The sequence below is a fragment of the Thunnus thynnus genome, chromosome 8 (genome assembly GCF_963924715.1).
Source record: "Thunnus thynnus chromosome 8, fThuThy2.1, whole genome shotgun sequence".
Taxonomy (NCBI): domain Eukaryota; kingdom Metazoa; phylum Chordata; class Actinopteri; order Scombriformes; family Scombridae; genus Thunnus; species Thunnus thynnus.
This window is the reverse complement of record NC_089524.1, coordinates 24,596,074-24,619,170: the sequence shown is the minus strand read 5'-3', so window position 1 is coordinate 24,619,170 and position 23,097 is coordinate 24,596,074. Positions and strand designations below refer to the sequence as shown.

The following is a 23,097-nucleotide window of genomic DNA, read 5'->3' as shown; positions in this document are numbered from 1 at the left end:
TTTGTCAACATTTCTACATTTTGAAGACAGGTCAATGACTAAATTACTGTAGATTGTTATATTCTTCACTTATATATTTTTTTTATCTGAATGCTAATTGTAGTTAGCTTAGGTTTTGCTAACAGCAAATAAGCTAGTAGCATTAAGACTGCACTGAAAAATATGGGGCGGGGGAAGATGCCCCCAGGGCGTTTGGCCACAAACCATTAGGGGCCATCTTGCCTCAGAAGTGATTTTTTTCCCACATTTTTATCATTATCATAAAAATCCATTTTATTTTTTGCTCCAAATTAATGAATGACTCCCCACATTCATCTCGTAACAGAATACTAAAATGTTTTTCTGTTTGCCTTTGTTAAAACACACAGATCCTTAAAATCCAACAAGGAAAAATTAGATCAAGTTACCTGAAAATCTGTTCATGTGCTGAACTCTAAAACAGAAGAAAGTAAGATGGATGTTTACAAATAGAAGCTTTTACTGAACACAGAGACATCAACGGCCCCAGGGGGCATCTTCCCCCATCTTACCCAGGTAAGTTGATTTACAACAGGCAGCAGAAACTTCACAAATGATACAGTAACACTGACATAAACCTCCTTTTATAACAGTTTACTACCTTAAATTGTATAATGTCCCTGTGCTTTATGTTCTATTATAAGAACTTTATGAGATATGAACACATTTGTATAAAAGCAATCTACTGTGTAGTGTCTGGTAACTAAGTGACCTGGTTTCAGGCTCATGTTTTGCAAGTGTATGCATGCTTAGATTTTGAGATGAGGGGCCCTTTGGACTCACATACCTAAAAGGCCCTTTGTCCTGTCTAACAGCCCCCACCCCAAAACTATGTGTTTGCTATGACATGTTCAAAGTCAAGATTTTTTTCAGATGACTTTTGAGTCAATCCTTTGACTCCCCAGCAAGAAGTATTAATAACAGTCTCTTCACACAGGCTGTAGAGCCCCAGGGTCTGTGTACGGTGGGCCTGTTCAGTAATTTATCTACTGTGCAACATTCATCAAGTGAGGCCTGTGTTTAAGTCAAGTCAATTTCAAGTCAATTTTTATTTATAGAGCGCCAAATCACAACAGAAGTGATCTCAGGGCACTTTTCACATAGAGCAAGTCTAGACCATACTCTTTAATTTACAGAGACCCAATAGTCCCCTGTGAGGAAGAACTTGGCAGCAGTGGCAAGGAAAAACTCCCTTTTAACGGGAAGAAACCTGGAGTGGAACCGCACTCTTTAATGTGACACTGCAGCACATCAGAGGAAGAAACTAATACATTCATATATATGTTCATATATGGTGTGAACATAAAGTTTGTGGTTGGCTGCTGAGTGGATGTTTGAACATTTCAGCCATCACATTTTATCAGTGATGGAAGACATATTGAGATGCTTAAAGTACTTATTATACAGCAGAATGGCCTCTGTCAGTGTTATATGACTATACATTAGATTATTATTATTGATGCATGTAAGCAGCTTTTAACTGTAGCGCTGCAGCTGTCAAGGGAGCTGATTTAAACTCCTCTATATAAACTGTTGTGTCTAAGCTGTACTTAAGTACTTAGTTGCTTTCCACCACTGCATTTTATTGCAGTTTCATTTAATCTCCTCAGTCGATCAGCTTTAATGTCATGTGTTTAAATAAGTGAAGAGTGATGTCACACGAGGTGGCTTTTCACACACAAACCCAGCCGGTAGACCTCCAGCAGTTGGGACAAAGGTTTTCTCCTGAGCTGGACGAGGTAGAACGGGACAACCCAGATGAATAAATGAAACTCAGTTTCAGCAATCTTCAAGTTTTTATTTGTTTACAAAGTTAAGATTGCAAGTTCATATAGTCCTTCCTTTAATGAGTAGAAAACCTTTTTAAAGAATTAGTCAAAAGGCACAAATTTTACAATATATACATTTGGATCTAAATTATAAATATATAGAAAACAAAAGCACAACCCAGAATAAAAGTGCTGAACACAGTTTCTTTTTTTTTCTTTTTTTTTTACAGAAAAAATAGGCTTTGTTTTAAAAATACATACAATCAGTAGCATGTTTTTTGTTTCATTTTTTTGTTAGCAATAAATTATTTGAGAGTGATAACATTTATAGAATATGCAAACGGTGGAGAAACGAGAAAGATGGTTACAGTATACACGGAGCAATCCATCATAGATCATCAGAAACACAACAAGCTTGCAACGCTCAATCATAACCAACAGAGAACAGTAACTTGATTATGCCATTCTTAGTGCAAAATGATAATAAAATGATAAAATGCCTAACTATACTAGTGAAGGATTCTTTAAAAGAAAAACGCTTTTTTTCCTACAAATGCGGTCCATATCCCTCAAATGCATAAAGCTTTATTTGCGTGGCTATAAAACAGAAATTGAAGGCAAATCTTTTGTAGACTGTGATGTCTGGGAATGTGCCTGATGAGGAATATTAAAAGCAAAACTATTGAGGATACAAAGAACACATGCTATTATCAGATGCTACGAATAAAAAGTGATGCAAGAACAAGAATTCAGAGATACTGTGAGCAAGTCAGTCTGATCCAAAACATGTTGCACTGAGGGAGGCTGAAGGCTTGGACAGATCAATTGCACATTTCAGTATTAATCCAGGTGCGAATTGACTCAAAAAATATCTGTCAGCTTTAACATGAATTACACGTCCAACAACTGCAACACAAATAATAATAAAACTGTCCACAGAAAATAATGTTCCTTAAAAAGAAACAAACTTTGATCTTTGCCCTAAGAAGGCATAAACATTTAGAATCACTGACATTTTCACAAGGACAAAACGACAAACCCATCACATTAAGTCTAGAACATAAATACAGCAAGAATCACAGCACAGAGTTAAGAAAAAACATAGGACATGTACTGGTTAGTTTCACCACTGTTATAAGGGGAAATGATATATTTCTGCTAACGCCCCACCGTTACACCTTTTGTAGGTTTCTTCCTGAGATTGATAAAAGATCTGATATTATAGAACAAGTAACTTTAGGGGTGTCTGTGGAATACTTTGGTATCTCTCTGCAAACTCAAGGCCTGACAAAGGTCTACAAGTTGGAGAAACAATTCTACTTGAGAAAAGCAAAACTGAAATGAGCAGAAATGAATCCAGACACTGTACAGCAGTACAGAACAGTGCAATCTTATTTGGTGGCAGGTTTTAATAGAATTTGTCTTATAGTAATCTTGAAAACTAGAAACTTCCCTGACCAAACATTTCATTAACTATTCCAATAATAAGCAGGATAACATATCTAAAATCTAAATATCCCTTAAATATAAATAACAATAATTTTTATAACAACTGACTAAAACATCAAGAACGCATCGCGTTCATCTCGTGAAAACTTACTATACAAAGGTTTATGCATTTCAGAATCTGATTAACTAAACTATGAAGCACAACAGAAATAAGAAGATTCATACCATGCAAAGGTAACCACAAAGCTTTGCCTGTTGAGCGTAAACAGTACTTAGGCATTTGTGTTTCATAACAAATAGAATACGGTTTTATTGCTTTTTGATCACTTGAACTTATCCCGGCGTTTTGTCATGAATGAACTACAGTGCATTGTTTTCACACAAAGATGGCCAGATCTTACAGGTTTTAAAAGATGTATCATCATACACAGTGAATATTACAAATCTGCACGTTTCAGATGTTTTTATAGCCTTGACGCCTGAAATGAAAACATTCAATCTGACATTTGTTCAATTCTGAACTCTTCTTGTACCCAGCGTTCAAAAGTTACTGCTATTATCAAAGCAAGATTTTAGTTTAAAAACAGCAGGATTTTGCTTTTCAGACTCAAGACAATAAAAACTGGAACATTTTTTAATACCTTGTTATCCACTGTAATTAATGACTGAAAACAAATATTTTTATATCCATGTTGGTCAAAATGACACAAAAACAACTACGCAATCGAGACTTTCCTGAGAAATTTAAAATCAAATCAAACCAGGAGTCACATCACTAAATGTTATCGTCAGCTCTAAAAAAAGGAAAAAGGGGGAGGGAGGGTGAGATATATTTTTGGACATTTTTTTTTTATCCATGCTGCTCAATAATCCATGTCATACTGACCCTTGCACATCGCCTTTTCACCAGGGACAGACAGGAGGACACAGATAAAGGACAAGTCTGGCTCCACAGACAATCATACGAGCACATACAGGCTTAATGGAGGCTTCTTCCTGAAACACACCACCAACATAGTGTAACACCAACGACAACTGACTGACTGAGGGGGCTAAAAGTTAAATACAAATATACCATATTAAATTAAAATGAAATCCAACGCTCAAGAGTACAAATCTATACATTAGGCTACATTGATTTTTAAAGACTGCATTTATAGATTTCTCCAAAGGCACTGTTTGCAACAGCAGACTGCTCTTCCTCTCCCTTTTTCCTCACACTAGTGTTCATACAAGCAGGGAGAGAAACAAGAGGGAGCATGTAGAAGAAATGAAAACTGAGGCATTTCATGGCTAACCAGCTAAAAAGGTGATTTTTTTTTCTCTTGTCTTCCAGTTCAGCACTATCTTTTGTGTCACTCAAACCAAGCCTTGCATACAGCCTTGTAATTCTCAAGACAGACGGCCATGAAACGAAGTAACGGTAAAGCAAAAAGTCTAAAAGATGTGGTTTTAACTGGTGAAAGGCATTTAGAGCTTCCAGCAACTTCACCAATCATACCTCGTAAAGTCAGCAGCCGGAGGTTTGTTCTAACACAAGGATTTCCTCGATGAATGAGCTTTTTTTTTGTTTTGTTTTTTTGACAGGTCGAATGAATAAAATACAGTTATAATGGGGTTTTTTTGCCTTTTTTTTTTTTTTTTTTTTTTTTTTTTCTTTTTTCCTTTTTTAAACAGCTGCCTTTCACTGTGGAGGACACACTTTGGTGCAGAAATCTGATATTGATCGAGCCCGCTATCACCTTAACAGCCTCGAGCGGGTTGAACGCTACAGGTGGACAGAGAAAAAGGTGAGCCGAGCGCAGGACAGGCAGTGACGTGACTATAGGCCCTGAGGGGAGAGGGAGTAGGTCCGAGGGTGCGATCATAGACAGCAGCCAACGACACACGATCTGCTTTAAAAGACAAAACGAAAAATACCTAAAGGAAAACAAAAAGTCCGGATGAGCTGTTGCTGTTCAAAGGTCTTAGTCTTGTTGCCGGTAGTGAATGACAGACTTGCGGTCTGGTCCGGCCTGTAGCATGCTGTTCAGAGCCTCGCGGACGTCAAGAGCGCCGGAACTGCAGTGGCCGTTGGGTAAGGAAAGAGAGTCTGATTGGGAGAGGAGATAGTTGGAGGGGAAGTGAGAGGAAGAATTGGAGAACAGAGAAGAGGAGGGGGACGGGCTGGAGAAGAGAGAGGAAGACGATGATGGTGGGACGAGTGTAGGTGCTGGCAGGAGGCTGGGGGAGGCGTGAGGGACCAGGTTGTTTGTCACAGAAGAGGAGGAGGACGTGGAGGAAGAGCCGGAGGAGGTAGAGGATGAGGGGCTTTCTGTATGGGTATCTGGGGGGACAGAGGCAAAGTTCAATAAATCTAGTATGTCTTGGTGGTTATTGGCCATCAAGCTGTGGTTCTGCTGCTGTGTGGCCTGCAGATGTTGCTGCTGCTGCTGCTGCTGCTGCTGCTGCTGCTGCTGCTGCTGTTGCTGTTGCTGTTGTAGCAAAAGAGGCTGCTGTATTTGTGCAGCATGCTGGGTATTCGGTGCATTCTGAGGGATCAGAGACTCGAGATTTAAGTCATCTCCGAACACTGCGTGTGTCAGATGTGTGTCCAGATTCAGCCCGCCCTCTGTGGTGTCTGGGGAAGAGGACGGTGAGCCCACAGTCAGATCCAAGATATCATCCAGGGGATTCTTGGAAGACATGTTGGGAGACAGCGCGGTCTGATGGAGTGGAAGAGACTGGTTCTTTAGTTGTGGAATAGAGGGTAAGAAGGACTGGGAGTAAAACTGGGTGAAATTGGGGTTGGGGTTGACCGTGTTGGGCAGACGGCCCTGGTTGTTGTTGTTGTTGGTGGAATTGTTGGGCCAGCTGTTATGAGTCCTTTGCTGGGTTTGGCTGGGATTTCTCTGTAAGGACAACATTATATTCTGGGAGGGCTGCTGTAAAGTGGGCTGGGCTTGCATTCTCAGTAGCTGAGATATATTCGCAGGTTGCGTCCTTGGCAGAGGGTTTTGGTTATGTTTCTGTTTGAGGATCTGGCTCTGGGCGAGAATGAGGGACTGGTTGAGCATGGGTTTCTGGCTGAACAGATTTTCCAGGAGGTGTTTGTTCTCCTGCTCCATTTTACGCCTGTGCTCCTCAGCCTGCCGTTGCTCCACGGCCTGCTTCTCCTTCTCCTTGCGCCTCCTCTTCACCTCATCGTCCATTTGCAACAGCTCGTCGCGTACGCGGGCCACGCAGTTCTCTGGGATCTTGATACCTGGGACAAATGAGAAGCACATTGATGTTACAGGTGTAAGTGAGGTCAAAACTGAGACTTTACCAAATTATCTGTGAACTGAACACTTTTCAAAACCAGATCTTCCTACTTTACCTATTTCATTTAAACTTGATAATGAATGATGAATAAAAATTAACATATCTACGGTGTATTTTTTTCTTTTACATGTTTATGAAAATGGTCCAGTGCACAAAGAAAAATAGACCATGCACTGTATCTGCCTCCTCCTACTGTTGGGTTAACATGGTCAAGCTGAATTGAAACTGTGTTGCAGGTCTACCAAGTGTCACTTATTGTTAATGTCGTGCTAACAAGAGTTCACAGGAAATGACATTTTCATTTCCTCAATTTGTCATAAATCAGTGTCAGCACATTATCAGCATCACATTGGGCTAATGTGAAAAACTCTGGGCTAAACATTAGTATTTGCAGAATATTCTTACCCATATAAAGTCTGAAAATTTAAAAACTTGTACATGTTTATTGGTGAAAAAAAGATCACTTGTGTACTAACCGACTTGCTTGTTATGCTGCTTGGTTTTAAGGCGAACAATCTGCAGGATGCTGGAGCTGGTGATGTCGGACACCACATCAGATACGCGCTTCCACACGCGCAACAGAGCACCACACAACATGTGGTACTGACGGAGGCGCATGCCCTGCAGACACACCTGACCTTCCTCGATTATCTTACACTTCCCATTCCTAGGGAGAGGACAGAGAGGAAAAAGTCAACTCTTTTACGAATACACCTAAAGAGCCGCACATTTCTTGCACATTCGTCTTTCAGGAAAACTGTATGACAGGTTGAGGGACTGACTGGCAATCATGCTCTATCTCTATCAGAGACAGCTCCATTCTCACATTTTAAAGATAGTTCAATAATCATCAGAGGGCACATGTGAGACTTGGAGGTTATTTCTTCATGACTAGTTCCTCAGGTGATCTGCAAATCCTTGGGAATGGCATCTAAGCTTAGACCTCCCTCATAGGACTAGCCTGATTGGATCTAGAGAGCCATTAATCCCAAGGGAGGCTGTGGATTCCTGCTTACCAGTTGGCATGGCTACACTTCTTGAAGGAGAAGTTGAACTGGTTCTCCCAGACGTCCTTGGCGTCCTCTGGAGTCACCTGGAAAAGGGGGAAAAAAAACACAGAAATCAGCTCAGAACTCACTTGTTGTATCCACAATTTGTTCAATATTTAACAACAGAGAAACTTTAATAATTATGAGCTGCTTTAAACTTCCAACTACAACTAAAGGTCATATCAGTTTTATCGCATTTCTAATCATTCAGTGTGTCAGAGGAGATGACTCTTGTGTTCAGTGGTCATGAAATGAAAGGTCATTAATCATTTTGTTGTTAAAAAAAGAGTTTAGCTTTAATTTAAAAAAACATGAATATAAAGGAACTTCATCACCTACTTTGACCCATACTTTTAATTCTTATTCATTTCATTGATTATGTTCTTGTTAATGAGTCTGTAACATTGCCACACTGTACTAGTCATTGACAGATTCTGTACTCTTCCATGGCCACAAGGGGGCAGCAGACTCCAAATATTTATTTATATATATACACACACACACACACACTATATCCTTAATAATCCAAACAATGAAAGTTGATAAAGAGGAAATTATGTGTCCATCCTGAATATGTCCAACTAGATGTTCTGTCAAAACCTCCCCTTAATCAGCATGGATTTTTCTCAACTGTGTGGAGACATTATATAATATATACTAGATGCCAATATACACAGACACAACTATTAACCCAACAATACAATGACAATCAAGCCGTCACCTTCCGGTAACGTTGCTGCAGGTTGTCGAGGCTCTCAGGGTGGGTCTGCTTGCCGATGTTGGGCTTGTAGACAATGAAGTTCTTGCCTCGTCCTTGTTCAGCTAGCAGCACACATGGGTGGTTACCTCGCAGCTGTGGGGAAGCAGTACAGACAGTGAATTCTCTTGCTAAGTGTTTCACAGTCTTAGGTACTAAGAAAATCCTTTCAGTGGACATTCATTGCTATTCTGTGAAGTCTGGGTTACATAATAAATCCTATACATCCAGTTTGCTTATTATAACATGGATTCACCTTCAAAGACAGGTAGAATCCCTCTTCAGAACCGCTGAGCTTCAGTGACCTGTTGTAGGCCTCATCCCAGGGCATACCTCTGTCCACACTGATCTACAGGGGCAAAAAGATCAAGAGATTAAAGCAGATGTCCTGTGAAACAGGAGGGGGGCCAAGCAGCCATGCAAACACACACTGCGGACATGTAGGTGAGAGACTCTTGCATAGACACCCAATCCAATCTAATTTCAATTTAAAAACACACAATCACACAGATATACAGTATAGGTCAATAAAATAAATCATCCATCAGTCATGCATGTTCCCAACACTCTCTCAATACTTGCTAAACTGGTACAAGCTGTGCAGCATTCTGTTTGGGTGCCAGCTTTGAAATGTCAAACGCAGGTTACGTTTGCAGCCTGCAGCCAACAGCTAAAAGCAGAAGACACCAGTAATTATCCTGTTCTCACCTCCCACTAGTGTCTAGGCTCCTCAGCCCCAAGCTAAGCCTGTATGATCACAGTCTAACTGCTAACAAAGTGACATCAATCATAAAATCCCACACCGAAGCTACTTGAGTTACGTCTCGGTGTGCAGGTTATGTGAATTATATAGTTGTATACAAAAACTGTTTGCAGTGTAATCCTTATCAAAAAATTCTTTTTAAAAGTTTTTTTTTTTTGGCTTTTTTATTGCCTTTAATTGATAGTGGGCAGAGAAGAGGCAGACAGGAAATGAGGGGAGATAGAGATGGGTATAACATTCAACAAAGGTCCCTGGCTGGAATCAAACCGGGGATGTTGCAGTTATGAGGCATGCGCAGCAGCCATCTGGCAACCAGGGCGCTCCAAAAATTCTTAAGAGACTGATTCTTAATCTGTGAAGATTGCCTAACTGCCACTGATCATCAACTTTTCATTGTTTTGGTTTTTTGGGATCTTACATGTTCTCCTGGATTCAACTCACATGAGAAAGCACATGGTTTTCATTTTTTGGACATCATATATATTCAAAGAATCTCTTCTGGGTCACTCTAGCTTTCTTGGCAGGTACAACAAAGAAGTGTGCATTCTGACCATGACAAAGGTCACATCATTTGTGTGATGTGTGATGCTCCACGATCAGCCTTTATCTGTAAATGTGCCTGTGCTCATCAGACTGCCTGCTGCCCCTCTTGAAGCTGCTACATCATTCTATTCTCGTGGCTATCAGAATACAGCTGCCCACATATCCACATACCTTATAGAGAACAACTTGTCCGTCCTGAGGGTTTCCGACTGTCAAGAAAGTTTCCTGCTTCTCTTCATAGATCTCATCGTTACCTGGGGCAAGGTCTGTCAGGGACACGAAAGAACAAGTTAACCAAAACTATTACTCACATTTGACGATTAAGAATCATCTTAAAACAATCCAATATGAAGGATGTTGACAGAGATAATTGAAGAAAGGAACAGCAAACATAGGTCAGTGTTCAACAAACATTATTGAAATAATGGATTTATAACTGGTGCTTTTTAGTGAGACCTAAAACCATGTCTAAAAATTTCTGGGTTGCACTTGACCTCCATACCTAGGATTCCCATGTCATATTTGCCCTCCTTCTTGTCCTTCTCGATCAGGTAGTCAAAATTGTCAGTGAAGTACTGGAAGAGATGGTTTTGCTTGTGAACCTCCAGGCCCAGGATGCGATTTAGGAACTTGGTGATGCTGCAGTCTGGGATAAAAACACAACACAGTACAATTAATGCCAGACAGATGAACACAGCTGAGTTAAATTTCACAGGAGGTGGCCTGAGTTGACGCATTCTGGCACCACTGGCATAAAAGTTGCCTGCATGCTCCTGAGTACTCTACCTTTCTCAGTATTGATCCCAAAGCGAGGCTCCCTACAAAAGATGCCCACGTCCATCATTCCATGTTTCATATCTAAAAACAAAGAAAAACATATTGATGAGGATCAAACACAGAAAACGTTGTGCTGGTGAAGCTGTTCTCTGTCCACAGATGCTGACAAATCTCAAACATACCTCTGAAGAACATGGATTCACCCCCAGGGTAAGTTTTGGGAGGGGGCACCTTGTTATCTATGTGGCCAAGAATTGCTTTGGTGATTTTATCCAGAGCCTTGGTACCGTACTGCAAGAAAAAGGAAAACGTAATCAATAAATTCTCTCAGAAGGCTCATTTGGCAACTTACAATGAATGTAACAACAAGAGATCATGTATACCACTAAGAGTGAAAAAAAACCTTTAATTGTTTAAGTTAAAAAGAGGCTTCATTTCACAGTTGAGGGGCTTTTAAGTTTTCCTACCTTGTTCTCGAAATTGTACTTGCTCAGGTCTCTGGATTCAGTGGCTCTTCTGTCTCCATGGGTTAATGCACCCTGCAAAGTGGATTAGCAACAGTATTATTACTAGTATTAGCAGTATTAGGTTTACAGCCTTCAGAGCATCATCACACTAATACAGATTGACACAGTGACATGGGATAAATCTGTGTTTGCTGTTGATAGGGAATGGGCCAGCGTGCATTATCCAACCTGGCTTCACTGCTCAGGTCATTGTGTGATAGCATTCCTACATCTTATAAAAGGATTACTGTATACTTACTATACAATTATTGCGGGATTAATATGACCTTAGAGCAGATAATAGCATTGACTTCCAGTCGTTTCAACCATCAATTCTACTCTTCTCAATCTGAGAGATATTTGACATGATTGTAGAATCACTGTGTTAACTTTTTATAACATTGCCAAATTAAGGAAGTGTAAAAAATTATACAACTTCATTCACATGTTTAATCTCAATGGTTAACACTGCGGCTACCACTTTCAATGAACTGAGATTTCACACATCCGCTAAGCAAATATTATTCTGTAATTCACCAGTGATAGGGTATAGAACAGTACAGTCATGAACATCTGTCAAATAATCAAGGATTTAACCTTTGACAATATATCTCATATGAAAGGGTCACATTTTTTAGACAGAGGTACATTTTCTCTGCATCAAACAGCAGCATGTGAAAGTGTCACTCCATACACGAGATAGTGTGATTATATAGCCTGGTCTCTGTCCAGGGTGTCAGAGGAAATCAATGAGCATGATGTATGAGGTAGAACTTCTTTTGCGGCCTACTGACAACATTTTGTATCTCAGGCGACATTTTGCACAATGACAACTTGAGACATGAGACAACTGAGACAGAAATCAATTAAGAGAACATTTTTGTTTGACCACAGCCATATTCTGTTGTCTTTCCGTTTTATTAACCTTTCATAGGAACTGCGAGGGAGGTGATGGGAAATGTAGAGGAAGCAGACTCGACAGCAGACCAGCCTTGTAGCCAGCTGCTGGCTCTGCCCACACAGAAAAATGCCTTGAGATACCAAAACAAAGGGATGTCTTAGCCAAATATGACTTCACTGCTGATCTGGAGTCAGCCGGTTACAAAGGTATTCAACGGTCTAGTTTGAGTGACTCAGTGTGTGAACTTGTGTTGTATCAGGTTTTATCAGGCTGGCGAGCAGAGATGTGACCTATTGTCAACATGGATTTACCGTACACAGCTGGCAAACACAGGAACGACTTCCTGGAACCGCCGTCCCCTTTTGCCCTCCTTGCCCTTTTTTCCCCCCAAAAGAACTGTCATGCTGTGTCACTATGGAAATAAATGACTGGTGGTGCTGAAATGCATTGATAATTGTGGAAAATGACCATCGACTTATAAATTATCCAGGCATGGTCTTTTTTTTTCTCTGCTTATTCAGTTTTCCATGATTGAGTCGGAGAAGGGAAAGACCCAGAATCTCTTGAGGTTTGTGGAGAAAAGTTGATGTAACTTCAAGTACCAACAATAAAAGAGACTCTATGGAGAGTCTCTTGATTATGGAATACCACAGAAAACAAAAAGGACAGAAGGTGACGGCAGGGTGAAGAGACAAACGACAAAGAGTCGATGGCAACCAAGAGCATAAAAATCAATAAACACAAAACACAGATATTCTCTGTTTACAGTAGAATGATTGTTCTCATACTCTATAAGACAATAAGATCAAAAGTATTATTTTCTCATGAGGCAGAATTCACTTAATTAAAGGAAAAATAAGACATAAATGTGGCACATACAAAACATGCCAGTGCAACACACACACATCTACAGGGCTGAGATATTTACCAAGCTCTCTAGTCTTTTAGCCACTATGGAGGCGAAACGTCTCTCCCCAGCTAACTCCGAGATGAGGAAGATGTACTCTGGGGCCGTCACCTGATTGGACCGATGGGTACGACCTGGAAAGAGAAAGAAAAGATGATGATAAGAGAGAATCTGTGTGACCAATCAGTATATTAGTATTCAATATCAAAGTATGTGGGAATCGTTATGAGATCTAGTTGATTTAAAATATTATGTCTTGAGGTGATTCAATTACACACGAGTAGTATAGGATGATGCTTATTGTGTGATACAAAAATAAATTTCACTCCAACTTATGTTTATGTCATTTTGTGTGTAACGGCTCTTGTTTCAACACGCTGTAATAATATCAACAGCTGGACAGACAAAAAAATATATTTTAACAAAAACAAGTTACTGATTTCAGCCTCACTGGTAGAATGAGTAAATCATTAGAAACAGAGAAGTAAGAAGGGGATATTATTGGTGACATGATAAGATCAGCAACATCAAATGACTGAGAAATGTGATCCTAACACTCTAAGAGAAGATCAGTTTGAACAGGGTGTTTTTCGCTCACCAAAAAACAACAAAAAATTCCACAAGGTTTTTCTGTGGAAGTCTCCTCGACCTCCGAAGAATCTCTTAAGAGGAAATAACTATGACTGCCTGTGTGTGTGTGTATGTATTGCTGCAATACATGCGTGAATGTGTACAACAACAGGCATGCAGACATGCGCACACACACACACACACACACACACACACACTTAAATGAAGAGCTTCACATCAAGCAAGAGAGCTACTAATGGACAGAATTACTTTAGCAGTTTGCTAATTACTATAAACATTTAATTCATCAGCTACTCTGTGATGGCGTGTGTTTGTGTGTGTGTGTGTTTGGCCTACTAAATCCATGTGCTTTGAAGCTAAAAAATTGCTATTAACTAATGGAATAAACAAGGTGCATATATGAACAAAATGTTTACATATTGTGTGTGAAATGACTGAAATTATCAACACCTCATATTACCAGCAGTGTTGCAGTGAGAAAACATAACATTTTGTCATAATTTGGTCATCTTTGGCCTAAACATGAGACATAAAACCTAGGTAGGACTCCTCAGAGTGACCCTCTCCTGCAGAGGGCAGAGATAAGCCTGTGTTTTCACCTATTACAACATGAAGTACACAGTAAAAAACTTGCACTTCATTGACAAACAAGTGATGACACCATTCTAAAAATTTTGGTTAACACTTGTGTGATGAGTCGCAATAAGTCATTTTTAGGGGAACTTTACATATGTGTGAAGTCTTGATGCCATAATAAAGAAAAGAGAAATGAAAAGTTACGAATGGGGGAGAAAATAGGATATAATGTGAACTATAGTTTAATTTCTTCTCAAGTGTTTACTCTGCTGAACCTTTGAAAGACTCATTGTAACTGCATTTTGTCTGGCTCACCAAACTGCTGAATGGCTCTGTCTGCACTCCAAGGCAGCTCCAGGGTCATGTGGACCCTGCGCCTCTGGTTTTTCACTCGCTTGTCCGCCTGAAGGGAAATCCCGGAGCTGGCTGCCTCTGAGATGATGGCCACCAACTGGAGGAAAAAGAAAGGTCTGCATTATTATTACTGAAGTTTATAAAGCAGTAAATTTCTTTCAGATACAGCTTGGTCCAGCCATTCAAGTAATGAAAACAACAATTCTGAATTGCATGCTACAGTATATCTTTATCTCTTAAGTGTATTTGACCTTCTCTCCGCTCATGAAGCGGTCTTTCTCCTTGAGGTTGATGTGGTCGATGGTAAGACCCTGCTCAGCCCGTGACTCATAGCGGACGCTGCCATCAAGACGCCGCACCACACGACCTTTACGACCAGTCATCTACAGAAAAAAAATAGAAAAATGTAAATGTGTTACATATTTTTGGTGCTGATGTCTGAACATTCATTCGATCATTTAAAGGGTGACAAACATGTGAATCCCACCACCACCATTTAGGCTTATTAGGCTCATACCTCTGAGACTTTATCTGGTCCTCCAAACTGATCGATGAGCTCGTCCAAGGTATTGAGAGGTAGTTCTTTTCCCAGCTCGGATATTTTGTTGAGGAGTCCCTGCTTCATCTCCTCTATCCTGGCTGTGAATACAAAGCAGAGGGGATATTAACTTTGTAACTCCAGAAGGCCAAAGTTATAAAAATAACAGGGCGTGGCGGACTACGGTGTCAGCTACTGACTAAAATATCTTTAATTGGATGATCCTCTTAGACATCACTCCTGATGACAACACTGAACCAAAGAAAAAAGGCACCTCGTTAGTTTTCCTACCTGTCTGACAGCTAGTTTGGTTCACAAAGATGACATCGTCGTTGTCTAGCAGGGAGTCTGGCGAGGAGTTGGAGTCGGTGTCCATGCCATCGGAGTCACTACTGGTGTCATCACTGATGTTGATTACACCACCGCTGTCCACTGTGTGCTTGGGTACCTTGGTCTGGCGACCTCGAGGTTTCCCTGATTTGTGGCCACAACAGGATATTAGAGTAAGAAACAAGAAGTGCAGCTCAACAACACTTTCTGTATTATCAGTGACTGAGATGATAAGAAAGAAGAAAATGGGCATTTCACTCTGAATCAAGGGTGTCAAATGGTATACCAACAACTTCTTTACATTCTTACAAACAACACTCTGTTAGCTGCTAAATTAGACTGCAGGGCAAATGTCTGACATGTCAGCTGAACACTGGCTACATACAAAAATAGTGAAAAACATAACATGAAATTATTTTAATACTATTTACATAATATTTTGTGACAAATGCATCATCTTCACTTACGTTTTCTCTTATTCCCTGGTGCCTTCTCTCTTCTCTGTTTCTCTGAAGGGAAATGTTTTGTTACTAGAGACTGGAATACTCCCCTAAAGGAAAGAGGAAGAGAAGAAAAAAAAAAGAAGAAACTTTTAACCTGACGGCAAAGCAATCAGGACAAAACAGGACAGTTACACACTCTGTACATTCCTGATTTGGCCACATTATAGCTGTCAGGTGTTAACAGGCAGATGAACATGTTGTGTGTGGTCTAATATGCTCAGACATTCAGGCATGTCTGCTGAGAGAGGTTTAAGGTCAAACAAGTTCAGAACACTCAGAACTTTACCTTCTCCTCCTCGTTTTCCTTGGATGAGTCATTTGTCGTTTAAATAGCTGCTAATAAGTAAAGAGACTTGAACGACATGTCCTGAATACTTATCATTTTACAGGATGTTTGTGGTGAGGACGTGTTCTCCCCAGGCCTGGTAAAATATTTGACATTCTAATGAAGCAAGAAAATGAAATGCAAGAAACCAAAAGACCGCTAGTGTATGTATTCCGGCAAACAGACATTAAACTGGCTCCAAATCAGCAAATATTCTGTCTGTGAAGTAAGTAATACGCCAGCAGTGCTGCCATGTACTAGACATAAACTATTTTGTGAAGAATATAATCAACTACTGAGTAGTGTGTGCATTTCTCTTCACTTTCAGCTGAGAAAAATCCACAGAAAGTAAGCTTTCAGCTGTGCAGACATTTAGTCATTTTTTGTAAATATTCTTTTTAGCAAACCTCAGAAGTCAATTACTCAATAACACACACACACCTTAACATACACATACAAACTAAACTGACAGACAACATATTTTATTTCACTCACTCTGCTGCAGATACAAATCTGTCAAGATGTCCGTCATTCTCATCCAGGACTTCTCTGGTGCGGGACTCTCCTGTAGACTGCAGGCCAATTACGATGCACTGTTGTGGAGAGAAACAAACACACATCAACAACCAAAACAGGTTTACTGCTTTACCTGAAGTAAACTTCATTGTGAACTCATTCCTGTATCATGATGGTACATCCTTGTGTAACAACTAAAATAAAACAAAAACAAAAAACAAACAAAAAAAGCAGTGAAAAGCAGGGTCCAAGCACATAATTTGACGTACATGTATTGTACAACTATTAAACCGCAAGAGTTCACAACAGTTGGGCAGAAACAGGAGGATACACACAGCTTGGTGCCAGGCTGGATTTGAACAGGTGACCTTACAGTTAGAGGGCAGGTGTTCAGACCACTAGACCATCAGGACAACACAGATGTCACTGACAGTAGTTGACACTAAACATTAACTTAGTTCTACATACAATTAGTAAAGTACTGCATAGAAGTCAATGAGAGTGAATAACTTAATGATCAATAACATGCAACAACTTTACTATGATGAAATTTTTTTGCTGCTGATCACTATGTCATAGTGATTTTTTAAAATGGTGAGTTATTATAGCGGTCTCTTATGCCTTTAACTCCCAGTGTACAGCAGAGGGAGTAAGAGGTTGAGAGAGGGGGAGTGACAACTAGCACAGGTCCCCTCTGGTATTGAACCTGGGACGGTGTGGTTCACAGTCAGCACCTTAAAACCTGGACTATCAGCTCTTCTCATAATCGTGCTGTCTTTTGTTGTCACAACCTCAAAGTTGAATACAACAAAGGTCTATGGGACTGAATGCAGCTGAAATTAAAATATTCACCAAAATTACCATAACAATCACCAAAATGATTGTTATCAAAAAAGAGATGTTTTCTGATAGTTTCTGAAATTTGATCAAACATCTGTCAATTTAAAACATTTTGTTTGCACAGTGCATTACACTAAAATATTTATTGCCACTGCACAACTTTTTACTATCTCCAGAGTCTAAACAATCTGTGACTCAATTTTGGTAGCATTTCAACAATACTTAAAAAGATTTGAGAGTTCATTATGCAGATTTCGAAAAAAAAAAATAGAGTGAAGGTGTTCATAATTAAGTATAAGTTGCAATAGAGCAGTTTCTTCATATATTGTGTGATGTGTTGCAAAAAAGAATGAAGTCTGTACAACATTCTGGTGATTTTTGAAAATCACAGGCAGTTTTGAGATGTAAAAATTTAAAGATTTTGGCGCTCCCAAGTGGCAGAATATCCCACGACTGCACAGCGAGGGATGGACTTAGCATCCAAACACATGCGCGTCTGGTTTTGGTTACAATTTTGATTTACGAGCATTTATGTAAAAATGAACTAAAAGGCACAGGTTTAAAATGTATAATTTCAAAATGGATTGACGTATCGAAATTTCTTTAATGACTTAAGATCAGTGAAGTCTGTAGACGATCCTGAGTAAGTTTTGTGCGATTGGCCCAGCAATTTCTGACGAAAATTGAGGAAAAGTCGCAAAATTTGACATTTTTAGAGCAGAAGGTCAGTGGAGCAAAGATGCAGATGACTTGAGAGATTAAATGATGAAAGAATTTTGACTGTAGGCCAAGCCATTTTCAAGATAATTGGGAAAATGTAAACTTGATTATTACTGCGCCACCTTGAGGTCAATGAGTGTCATTTTATGTGCCTGAGTAGTGGGTGGAATTTGCAACCCACTTGCCATTTTTGGTGTTTCTAGGTCTTACAGTTTTTGCTGCACACTTTTAGTGCAGAAAAAGAAGAAGAAAAAGAAGAAGAAAGAGAACAAAAACAACAGGGTTCCACCAGCTTCGCTGCTTGGACCCCTGATGACACAATAAAAACATCCACACCTCACTTATGCAACATATATAGAATTTAATTTCCTGCTTGGATCTTTTTCTGGTTAATTTCTAGTCTTCTAGATTATATATACACTATATGACTCAGCGTTTAAGAGTGTACTGTGCTGACCTTTCCGGCCTCCAGCTCTTTCTGGGCCAGCTCCACCAGGCAGCGGACCTTGGCAGCGATACAGAGGTATTTGAAAAAGCGCTGGTGAGATGACCAGAACTGCCCCCACAGAGACTTCCTGCTGACCAGGCCCAGCTCGTCAGCTGCACGCATGAACACTTGCAGCGCCTCCGCCCACTGGAGAACAAATGTGAATGGTCAGTTAAAAATATAGTGATTTTATCTTGCATGCAATTAGATAGGCATACACAAATATTAGGCAGCTTATCTTTATATGTGAGAGGCATGACGCTCACCAGTTTGGCAGCTTTGTTGTAGACCAGTTTGAAGTCGCTGTCCAATCCGATCTCTTCAATGCGGAAAGACACACCTGAGAAGCTCAGCTGCCTGGCAATGTACATCCCGCTCACTTTCATGTCCATAGCAACAATCTCCATGGCACCAACACCTCTGTATATAAACAGCATATAAATTATTCGACATAATTCAATCATGGGTCAACCAGCCAAAACCACAACCTGACTGTAAGGAGTTTTCCAGTAAGCACCGCGATTTGAAGATATGTACCCACATGATTCAAAGCCTTCAAACAGACAAAATGCTTTGGAGGGAATTTCTGCAACATGTCACCCTACAAACCTCTTTTCGATGGCATGCAGGAAGTCATCAAAGGTTCTGAAGGGCGTGCCCTCACCCCAGATTCCCAGGCGGCTCATATAAATCATGTTCTTTGGCTCAGAGGCACCTGGAACAAGGATGAAAGAAATATGTATTTTTAAAATCCCCTGTTGTATTGCATTGCATGTAGGTGTGTGTGCATTTGTGTGTCAGCCTACCTGTGGCACTGGCATACACCACTCTGGCCCGCGGCAGCTTGTTTTGCAGATCAAGCACTGCCTTGCCCATCTTTGTAGATGTGGCATTCTTGGCTTTGTGGCATTCATCAAAAATAATCTGTAAAAGGGAGAGGTCAAGGGCAAACAACACAGGACAACAAATGGGACAACACATGGAATGCCGGCTTATGTTAGATGGATGTTGCATGTGAGGTTGTTCAAATGAAAGGATACAACTCCGTCAAAGTCTGGCTTGCACCAGTCCAGGATCTGTTTAATTCTCGTCCGGCGCTGGCCTCCTGCCTGGCTCTCTCCAATCAGCGCAGAGTACGTTGCAAACAGGACTCCTTCTGAGGTAGCTGTGTCTCCATACTTTATCTACAACAACAAATGAGACATTCAAAAGAGGAAAATGGTGTTAGAACATGGCTTGCTTTGTTTCAATTTCTGCTCGGATGCACTTAAGTAAACATTTCTTAGCTTGTCACAGTAACTCCACCTGGACTCACCTTGTTTAAGGCATGCACAGGAATATTCGGTGCATCTATGTCTTTGAGATCTCTCTCTGCATCAAATTTCAGGTCATTGGATATGCTGAACCTGAGGGCAGGAACAGGAAAATTAGTAATTCAGCTAGCTTCTTTACAAACGTGCCACTACATGTTCAGTTTATCCTGGCACACAACTGGATACATCACTATCACATAAATCAATGAAACTACAGTTGTTTTTTTTTGGGTTTTACACTGCTTTTATGATCCCTGTATGAGTACACACAGATGACTGTAACACCTCCTTTCTTACCATAGTGCTTTCTTCCTTCCCTTAAGGTAGTTCTCCAGGATGATTCCCGCCACAGTGCGTCCCTTTCCGACCCCTGCCCCATCTCCGATCAGGAAGCCTGCTCTCTGGTTGTTCTGAAGGATCACCTCGTGTTGCTGAGGACGGACAAAAAGCAAATGCATGAACAAAGATGCCTGCATAATCAAAACACTCATCTTCATAGTTCCAAACTGAGGATTGCATATTGTGTCTATATGCACCAGTGTGTGTACCTGGCAGGCGTAGATGATGGCCTCTAGCTGCAGAGCAGACAGCAGGCCACTGTTAATAGTTGACTCGGGGATAGACAGAGTGTATGTGATGTCAGGAGGAGGGACACTGGATAGCGTGTTGGTCTCCACCACTATGTCAGGATGAGAAATTCCTATAGTGGCTGAAGAGGAGAGAGGGTAGTTTTAAAGGAGAGAAAAAACTGCATAATGACTTAAAATTAAAATTAAAAAGCAAGAAGTAGATGAATGAATGGGTAACTAGATGTTGACATTCAGTCTAGCGGCCTACATTTGGAAGGTCTGTACTCAGCATATGTGTCTACATGTCCCAGTTCCTCTGTCTCCTCCTCTTCGGCATCCTCTTCCTCTACTGGTGGTGACTGGGTTCTCTGAGCCTGCTAACATCAGAGAGACGACAGTAATGTCATTCACATTAAAAGCCACATTTGGTGTTATAGTTCTTGTTTCAGCCTAAGTGAAGATTAATTAGGAAAAAGACTGTAGCTGAAAGTCAGAGGCAGGTGGGCAGTTTGTAAGAAGTTAGTACAGCACATGTAGAACTTTGTGTGATTAACAAGGAATTTTAACCAGCGGAAAAGTAAAATAACAAATGTAAGTGAAAGGTGTATAAAACCAGCTGAAGCAGAATGAAGGAGAACTTAAAAACATGTTTGTTGAAGGTAGACAAAAAGACTGCTTTGAATATTCAGGCAATGTCACATTAATGTTATCTGAGAAGCGCAAAAAAAATGCAAAAGGTCCCATTTTGACAGAGAGGTCAGTGACAAATATTACATAGCCTCTCTTCTTGTCACATAAAAAAGTCAAGAGACAATGCATTATATGTTATGATCATCTCTCTATGCAATTGCAGAATGTCCAATATATGCAATATGAAGCAATTCTTTCATCATCTGCAGTAATACGGAAACTTGCCAAAGTAGGCTCAAGTATGAGCAGTTTCTACTACCTTCATGCACTGCACTGTCAAAATGTGGCCTTCACTTTAAGATTAGTAGCATATCATGTCACTATGCAAAACAATATATGTTTTATCTTGTACTGTAAACACACAGGGCAATCATCAGCTGCACAAAAGCAGACATATAACATGATCAGCATATTTTTGCATTACTGGGAACCATGTGATTAGGCTGATATAGTTAAAAAGCTTGGTTTCATTTTTACATCAGATTGGAGAGGTTCTTGTAACTACCTGAAATCCTCCTAAAGGTGGGTTGCTGATAATAGCAGTTATATCATCCAAACTGGCCAAGCCATGAAACCTGCTGGTGCCATTCAGCTGTCAACAAAACATAAAATAAAGAAATACAAACTCAAATAAACACAGAGGCAAATGCATAAGAAAATAGAAACAAAAAAACATGAGTAATCACTCTGTGTGTGCATGTGTTTGTATTTGTATGCATGTGCGTGAGAGCGTGTGGGCACTTCATGGATGTTTGATGGAGCTGCACTCAACAAAATGCAATTTGTTGTCTGGCTGTGAAAAGCCAGGGACAACAACAACAAAAGGCAGATAAAGCCGTGTGTGTCTGGGAAACATAATGGATGAAATGAGGGCAGAATGAAAAGGAAAACATAAAAGGCTTTCAGAAGGCAAGAGAAATAAATGTACTCTGATTCATATCGAAAAGATATCCTCAGATCCATCTAATTCAAAGAGTACTCAACAGCAACGCGAGCAGGGATAAAAGAACAACACATCCGAACAAAGTTGCTCTCCTCAGATCACAACTTGGAGACCGTCTTATAATGCAGGTCAGTGGGTTTCTTTGAAAGGACATCCCATCAAAAACAAAGTTGATTTACATAATCTCATATGTGTGTCTAGTCTATAGTGGCAGCTAATTTGGAGATATTATTTTATCACCTGGTATAAGAAAAAATAAAGCGAAAGTCAAAGTGAAAGACTGTTTTAATATTTCAATCAATAAATCAATTTTTATTTATATAACTTTCCTTTTTGATAAAGCGGTGGTGCTGGAGGCCAGGGTAATGCCATCCAGAGTAGTTATATCATTAGATAATGTGTTTCTAAGGAGTTTAGGGCCAAGCACAATAACTTCAGTTTTATTTATCAGTTTGTTTAACTGATTGGGTTCATCTGGCTTCATTGATAAATATAATTGGGTATCATCTGCATAACAATGAAAATTTATGGAGTGTTTCCTAATAATATTACCTAAAGGAAGCATATACAAGGTGAATAGTATTGGTCCAAGTACAGAACCTTGTGGAACTCCGTGTCTAACTTTTGCCTTCATGGATGATTCATCATTAACATGAACAAACTGAAATCGGTCTGATAAATAAGACTTAAACCAGCTTAGTGCAGTTCCTTTAATGCCAATTAAATGTTCCAGTCTCTGCAAAAGGATTTGATGGTCAATTGTGTCGGCACAAGATCTAACAGGACAAGTATGGAGACAAATCCTTTGTCCGATGCAGTTAGGAGGTCATTTGTGACTTTCACCAGTGCTGTCTCTGTGCTATGATGCACTCTAAGTCTTGACTGAAAATCTTCAAGTAAACTATTGTTATGTAGAAAGTCACATAACTGATTAGAGACTGCTTTCTCAAGGATCTTTCTGTACAGTGTCAATGTGCAGCTGTAGAGGTGGTCAGTCACATGGAAGCCAGTGTGATAAAGGTTCCTGAGGTTCAAAATAGCTGCGTTCCACATGGTTGCA

General features: G+C 40.1%; 1 protein-coding gene across 7 annotated transcripts in view; it reads right to left on the bottom strand.

Annotated features, from left to right (window-relative positions):
- Positions 1 to 1,795: 1,795 nt before the first annotated feature.
- The window catches only part of sbno2b (strawberry notch homolog 2b), a 69,211-nt gene continuing 47,909 nt past the window's right edge, over positions 1,796 to 23,097 (bottom strand). For 4 of the 7 annotated variants that reach the window (XM_067597363.1, XM_067597365.1, XM_067597369.1 and 1 more), the window contains 27 exons: positions 21,600 to 21,686; positions 20,673 to 20,781; positions 20,384 to 20,544; positions 20,133 to 20,266; positions 19,838 to 19,928; positions 19,563 to 19,706; positions 19,329 to 19,446; positions 19,132 to 19,237; positions 18,789 to 18,942; positions 18,493 to 18,669; positions 16,455 to 16,552; positions 15,599 to 15,681; positions 15,093 to 15,275; positions 14,781 to 14,902; positions 14,515 to 14,646; positions 14,225 to 14,360; positions 12,764 to 12,876; positions 10,896 to 10,967; positions 10,611 to 10,719; positions 10,438 to 10,509; positions 10,154 to 10,297; positions 9,823 to 9,917; positions 8,602 to 8,694; positions 8,310 to 8,441; positions 7,556 to 7,632; positions 7,016 to 7,206; positions 1,796 to 6,480 (listed from right to left, as the gene is read on the bottom strand). In XM_067597363.1, the coding sequence (XP_067453464.1) occupies positions 5,204 to 6,480; positions 7,016 to 7,206; positions 7,556 to 7,632; positions 8,310 to 8,441; positions 8,602 to 8,694; positions 9,823 to 9,917; positions 10,154 to 10,297; positions 10,438 to 10,509; positions 10,611 to 10,719; positions 10,896 to 10,967; positions 12,764 to 12,876; positions 14,225 to 14,360; positions 14,515 to 14,646; positions 14,781 to 14,902; positions 15,093 to 15,275; positions 15,599 to 15,681; positions 16,455 to 16,552; positions 18,493 to 18,669; positions 18,789 to 18,942; positions 19,132 to 19,237; positions 19,329 to 19,446; positions 19,563 to 19,706; positions 19,838 to 19,928; positions 20,133 to 20,266; positions 20,384 to 20,544; positions 20,673 to 20,781; positions 21,600 to 21,686 (4,410 nt within the window). In that variant the 3' untranslated portion in view covers positions 1,796 to 5,203. The remainder of the gene's footprint in view (positions 6,481 to 7,015; positions 7,207 to 7,555; positions 7,633 to 8,309; positions 8,442 to 8,601; positions 8,695 to 9,822; positions 9,918 to 10,153; positions 10,298 to 10,437; positions 10,510 to 10,610; positions 10,720 to 10,895; positions 10,968 to 12,763; positions 12,877 to 14,224; positions 14,361 to 14,514; positions 14,647 to 14,780; positions 14,903 to 15,092; positions 15,276 to 15,598; positions 15,682 to 16,454; positions 16,553 to 18,492; positions 18,670 to 18,788; positions 18,943 to 19,131; positions 19,238 to 19,328; positions 19,447 to 19,562; positions 19,707 to 19,837; positions 19,929 to 20,132; positions 20,267 to 20,383; positions 20,545 to 20,672; positions 20,782 to 21,599; positions 21,687 to 23,097) is intronic. The other 3 variants (XM_067597364.1, XM_067597366.1, XM_067597367.1) reach the window with 2 other exon arrangements.